At 46.7% G+C, this 6,000-nt stretch overlaps 1 protein-coding gene across 3 annotated transcripts in view; it reads left to right on the forward strand.

The window, feature by feature from the left end:
- The window catches only part of dcn (decorin), a 69,518-nt gene extending 63,835 nt beyond the window's left edge, over positions 1 to 5,683 (forward strand). For all 3 annotated transcript variants that reach the window (XM_078567753.1, XM_078567751.1, XM_078567754.1), the window contains exons 6-8: positions 57 to 150; positions 2,579 to 2,717; positions 4,858 to 5,683. In XM_078567753.1, the coding sequence (XP_078423879.1) occupies positions 57 to 150; positions 2,579 to 2,717; positions 4,858 to 5,052 (428 nt within the window). In that variant the 3' untranslated portion in view covers positions 5,053 to 5,683. The remainder of the gene's footprint in view (positions 1 to 56; positions 151 to 2,578; positions 2,718 to 4,857) is intronic.
- Positions 5,684 to 6,000: the final 317 nt, after the last annotated feature.

Raw genomic sequence — 6,000 nt, forward strand, 5'->3', positions numbered from 1 at the left:
GCTCATTTTGACTAATTTCTTTCCCCTTCCCATCTCCCATCCACCCCCCTAACTAGATCTCCCGAGCTCTTTGTCCGAAATTCATCTCGATGGCAACAAAATCACTCGTGTGAAAACTGATTCGCTGAAGGGTCTGCACAACTTGGTCAGGTAAATGAAGCTCATTGTCTGACAGCTTCCCTGTTTCTGTGATTTCTTCAAGTCCCGTCAGCCCTCCCAGCTCTCTGCACTCTTCCAATTCTGGCCGATTTCAATCGCACCACCATTGGCGGCCACGCCTTCAGCTGCTAAGACCCTAAATTGCCACCTCTGCAGCTCCTTTTAGACACTCCTTAAAACTTTTTATCATTGGCCCTAATGCCATCCTTTTGTGGCTCAATGTCAATTTTTGTTTGATAACTCTCCTGTGTAGCACCTTGGAACACCTCACTCTAATAACAGTACTGTATAGAGGGACAAAGTGATGCAATTTCCTGGTTTCACCGAAAGATCCATTCCTGGTAACCCACCCTTTGACCCCCTTAAACCCTGCTGGAGGTCAATGGCTGAGTTCCCCTAATCTGTGTTTTCGACAACATTGAGGTTCAATCCTCCACAAATCCCAATTCCTACTAGGCTGGAATTCAGCCCCCACCCCTCCCATTAAAAATACCTATTCACCCATCACATGTCTTTGTCCTGCCCCATCACTTCCTGTGCCCCAGTCAATCGGCCTGAAGTTTCTTGACCTCTCTTTCAACTCTTTTGAGTTCTCCATTTTTCCGCCAGTCTTTGTGAGGCGTTAGTAGAGCAAAATTCTGGAGCTGAATATCCCTGTTCTGTGATTAGCTTACCACTTTGAAATAAATCTGTGGTAAATACAAGTTTTTATTTGAATCAGGCTGTTAATTTTATGAAGGAGGCTTAATTAGCATGGGCTGTGTTTTGACATCCATGGGCTACCAATGTACAACACATAGTAGGTATGAGATTGATACTAAATGTCACTTGCAACATCAGTACTGTAATATTTATTGAGAAATAATTTATGTGAAGCGACGGAAGCTTAGAGTCATAGGGCAGAATTTAATACCCTCCCCCTGTGGTGAGTTTGGTGGCGGGGGGCGGGGTGCATTTAATCAGGTAGGAGGTGAGGACTCCACCACCATCTGGGCACTGCCCTTACTGGGCCATAGCAGGAGGGCTCATGAATGGCCTTCCCGCCCTGCTGCTAGTTGAGGACTTTATAGTGGGCAGTTAATTCTCACTTAAGGCCTTCATCCCACCGTCACTGGTATTCACCCAGTGGCAGGCAGGAACGCGCCATGTGGGAACCTGAATAGCAAAACCGTGCAGGTTGTTTGCGGGCTCCCAGGGAGGACCCTCGCTCGAAGGCACTCAGTGCCCGGCATTGGAAAGGGGGGCCTGCTGAGAGCCAAACCCCCTGCCCTTGCTGCCGGCCACCTCTCCTATGACCACCACCCCATGACGCCTCCACCCACCTCCCCCCACCCCTCACCATCACAAACCTGTACTGGGTCCTTGATGGGTGTAGTACCAGCAGCAGCCATCACCTCCCCAGCAGCGCTGATGAGCAACGAATAGCTGCTGGACTCTAATTGGCCGGCAGCTCTTGGCAGGCGGGGTTTCTGCCCCAGGAACCCCAGCGATCCCAGGGAAGACCCGCTACTGCCCAGTACATGCCTGATTGCCACTTAACCTGGCAGGCCATCCTGAAAAGAGGCGACGCGGGACTCTTGCCACCTCTCCAGCTGGCACTTGGTGAACCCCCCTTCACCTCGACTAAATACCACCCATAGAGGAATAACAGCACAGAGGTAGGTCATTCAGTCCATTCGTATCCATGCCGGTCCATCTATAATATACATACAGGGCCTGTTTTCTCACCTCGCCCTTACAGTGGAGAAGTCTTTCTTGTCACGGCCGTACACCAGGAAATCATGGAACCCTGTTCTCAGCAGATCCTCAGATTCCTGCCAGGAGTGACATTAATGAAAATCCCCAACGCAGGAGCAAAATGCCGTGGTTGCTGAACATCTGAAAGATGAAAACAAAAAATGCTGATTTGAGTTCCTGGGTAAGAGATGCAGGGGGGATGTAAGGAAGAATTTTTTATGCAGTGAGTGGCAAAGGCCTGAAACTTGTTGCCTACGAGGGTGGTGGAAGTGGAGGTGACCCGTGCTTCCAAAAGGAAATTTTATAGGCAGTTGAGAAAAATAAACTTGCAGGGCAAAGGGGATAGAGCAGGGGAATGGGACTGATTGGATGCTCTACAGGGACCCAGGATGGACTCGTTGGGCTGAATGGCCTATTCTATGCGTAATGACAGTATGATTCTAGGTCAGGCAACTTCTGTGGACGGAGTTAACATTTCAGGTTGAGAGGTTTTGTGTCCTTAAAACAAAGGTCACCAACCTGAAACACCAACTCTAGTTCTCTCTTCACAGATGCTGCCTGACCTTCGAGTGTTTCTAGCATTTTCTGTTCTCATTATTACTGAAAGTCGCTGTTAGTTATCAACTTGTGAGCTTGCACATCATGTGGCCAATAGCGTTCTAATTCTCTCCCACCTTTGCAGGCTGGGCTTGAGTTTCAATGAGATTGTCATTGTGGACAATGGCTCACTGGATAATGCACCATACCTGAGAGAACTTCACATGGACAACAATGCACTCACCAAAGTACCAGCCGGCTTGGCTGACCATCGATACATCCAGGTATGTAGGTGAAAGACATGCCAAACTGTGATATATTTATGTAAATGATCCTGTGTTTAATCTGTTTGTGGTATCTGGCTATTATATACACAACATGATTTTCAGGAGGAACATTAAAAGACCATTTTCTTTATTGTTTCCTGGTGCATTCTTCATGGCAACACCTCGGCCAATCGGAGTCAACTTGCCAACCATTCAGCACCCTATATAAATTGTTGCTCCCTTTGAAAGTTGGCATTCTTCCATCTGTCCTGATGAGTGCAAGATGAAAAGTTTTGACAGCAATACTCATTTTCTTTATATTAATTCTTGAGATATGAGCGTCAACGCCAACTATTAGGATTATTTTATTCTTTCACAGGATGGTGGGCATCACTGGATAGGCCAGCATGTATTGCCCATCCCTAATTACCCTTGAGAAGGTGGTGGTGAGCTGCCTTCTTGAACCGCTGCAGTCCATGTTGTGTAGGTACACCCACACAGTGCTGTTAGGCAGGGAGTTCCAGGATTTTGACTCAACGACAGTGAAGGAACAATAGTATAGTTTCAAGTCAGGATGGTGAGTGACGTGGAGCAGAACTTGCAAGTGATGGTGTTCCCATGTGTCTGCTGCCCTTGTCCTTCTTAGTGGTAGAGGTCGTGGGTTTGGAAGGTTCTGGTGAAGGATCTTTATTGCCTATCTCAAATTAAGAACATAGGAGTAGAGCATACAGCCCATCGAGCCTGCTCCGCCATTCAATATCATCATGGCTGATATTTGGCTTCAAATCCACTTTCCTACCCTTCTGATTAGAACTGAGTGGTTTGCTAGGCCATTTCAGGGGGCAGTTACAAGCTAAACTCATTGCTGTGGAGCCACATATAGGACAAACTGAGTAAGGAAAGCAGGTCTCCTTTCAAAGGACACTTGGGCTCTTGTGATAACCTGGCAGTCAGATCTAAGATCTTTTTTACTGATACCAACTCTTGTTATTCCCGGATTCCTTAAAATGAATTCAAGTTCTCAAAGCACCAAGGTGACGCAGGATCTCGAAAGATCTTTGTCCTCAAGATTCAGATTATTCCTCCACACTGGGTGTCAGCCATCACTCAGTGGGGAGTGCACTCTCTCCTTGGAGAGCCTTAACTGGAGTATTGTGTCCAATTCTGGACACCACACTTTAGGGAGAATATGAAGGTTTTAGAGAGGGTGCAGAAAAGATTGACGAGAATGGTTCCAGAGATGAGGGACTTCAGTTACGTGGATAGATTAGAGAAGCTGGAGCTATTCTCTTTGGAGAAGAGTGGGTTTCGAGGAGATTTGATAGAGTTGTTCAAAATCATGAGGGGTCTGGACAGTGTAGAAAGGGAGAAGCTGTTCCAATTGACAGAAGGGTTGAGAAGCAGAGTACAGTTGTAGTACAGAGCTTGAATATTGCTGAAAAGAGAGACATGCTGCTGAAGCTTTTTGTCTCACTCTCAGCAGGACAAATGCAAGAATGCCAAATTTCAAACAATCACAACAATTTATACTACAGGTGAAGAGAGTGCTGATTGGTTGGCAAGTTGACTCTGATTGGCCAAGGCGTTCCAATGTAGAAAGCAACTGGAGGCTCCCCAAGCTCCTGGGTAATTCAGAAAAGGGACAAAGCTTGAGCATTTTCATTGATTAGTACGCAGGGACCTGTTCTCTGCAAACAAAGGAGTATGTTCAAGCCTTGTACAATTTTTGAATTCCTAGGAACTTAGGGAGTTTATATTTCCCCGTTGCTTTCTCCATGGCAATGCCTCAGCTAATCAGAGTTGATTTGCCAACCAATCAGCAGCCCTTTCTCCTGTAGTATAAATTGTTGTGATTGTTTGAAATTTGGCATTCTTGCGTATGTCCTGATGAGTGCAAGACGAAAAGCTTCGGCAACGTGTCTCGCTTTCCAGTGATGACCAGAGGATACCCACTTTTAAAGTGTTTTCCAAAAAAACCAGTGGCAGCATGAGGAAAAACATATCTACATAGTGAGTGGTTAGGATCTGAGCTGTGCTGCCTGTGAAGCACTTTGGGATGCCCTGACGTGGCGGAAGGTGCCATAGAAATACAAGACTTACAGTCTGTTCATTAATTATTGGTGTTCTCGCTGACGCTACCTTTTCCTTTACCCTGCAGGTGGTCTACCTCCATAACAATCTCATCACGGCCGTGGGCGTTAATGACTTCTGCGGACTCGATTACTACGCAAAGAAGAACCTGTACTCAGGGATAAGCCTCTTTAATAACCCTGTCCCATACTGGGAGATCCAGCCAATTACCTTCCGTTGCGCCATGAACCGTGCAGCTATCCAGCTCGGCAACTTTAAGTAAAACCTTCCCAGCCTGTGAGAAGGAAATGTCCCAATCAGCGCTGAGTATCCCTCGTACACCCCAAAAATCTGCTGAGGGGTGTAAACCTCCAGCTGACCAAACAGAAATGGTGCTACTAAACTATCTTCATTACTCCTGAATAATTATAGAAACGAGCATATCCACAAGCTTCATCTTCCAACTGCACACTTATTCTGTAACGTCTGCGGGCGCAAGCACGTTACATGATCTGACTGAACCCCGCTTCCCCCCCCACCCCCCTGCCTCCCCCCCACCCCCCCAACACCCCCACCCCACCCCCCCCCCATCAGCCAGTAATTTATTATCCATCGCTTTGCCAACCTGTCTCAGCCATGATCCTTGTCCATCGTCTGAGGGCGGCTTATTGCTAAATCTCATATTGTCCACGTTGTTAAGTGTCGACCCTGACCAAATTCATCAAGAACTCCTGGGAAATGCTTTTTTGTCCAGTTCATGGGGAAAGCCTTTGTGTGCGGGGGAAGGGGAGGAGGTGGTTCGATTGATTGAAGTATGTGGCTCTCCCATTCTTTGCAAAGTGTATGTATCATAAACAGCATGTTGGTGCTCACCTGGTTAAAGTGAGAACTATACAAAATATATCGTAAGCTCCTGTCCTGGTTTCCTTGGATTCATTCTTTTTAACAACAAGAACTTATACTTACATAGCATCTTTGACATAATAAAACATTCCAAGGCGCTCCACAGGAGTGTTGTAAAACAAAATGTGAGAAAGGAGAAAGTAGGGCAGATGACCAAAAGCTTGGTCAAAAAGGTGGGTTCTAAGGAGCATCTGAAAGGAGGAAAATGAGGCGGAGAGTTGTTGGGAGGGAGGGATGTGGGGAGAAGGTGTGGGCGGTGCAGTTATTCCAGTGCCTAAATGCAAGGCAGCTGAAGACTCGATCACCAATAGTAGAGCGATTAAAATCA

Source organism: Cetorhinus maximus, chromosome 22 (assembly GCF_964194155.1).
Source record: "Cetorhinus maximus chromosome 22, sCetMax3.hap1.1, whole genome shotgun sequence".
Classification (NCBI taxonomy): domain Eukaryota; kingdom Metazoa; phylum Chordata; class Chondrichthyes; order Lamniformes; family Cetorhinidae; genus Cetorhinus; species Cetorhinus maximus.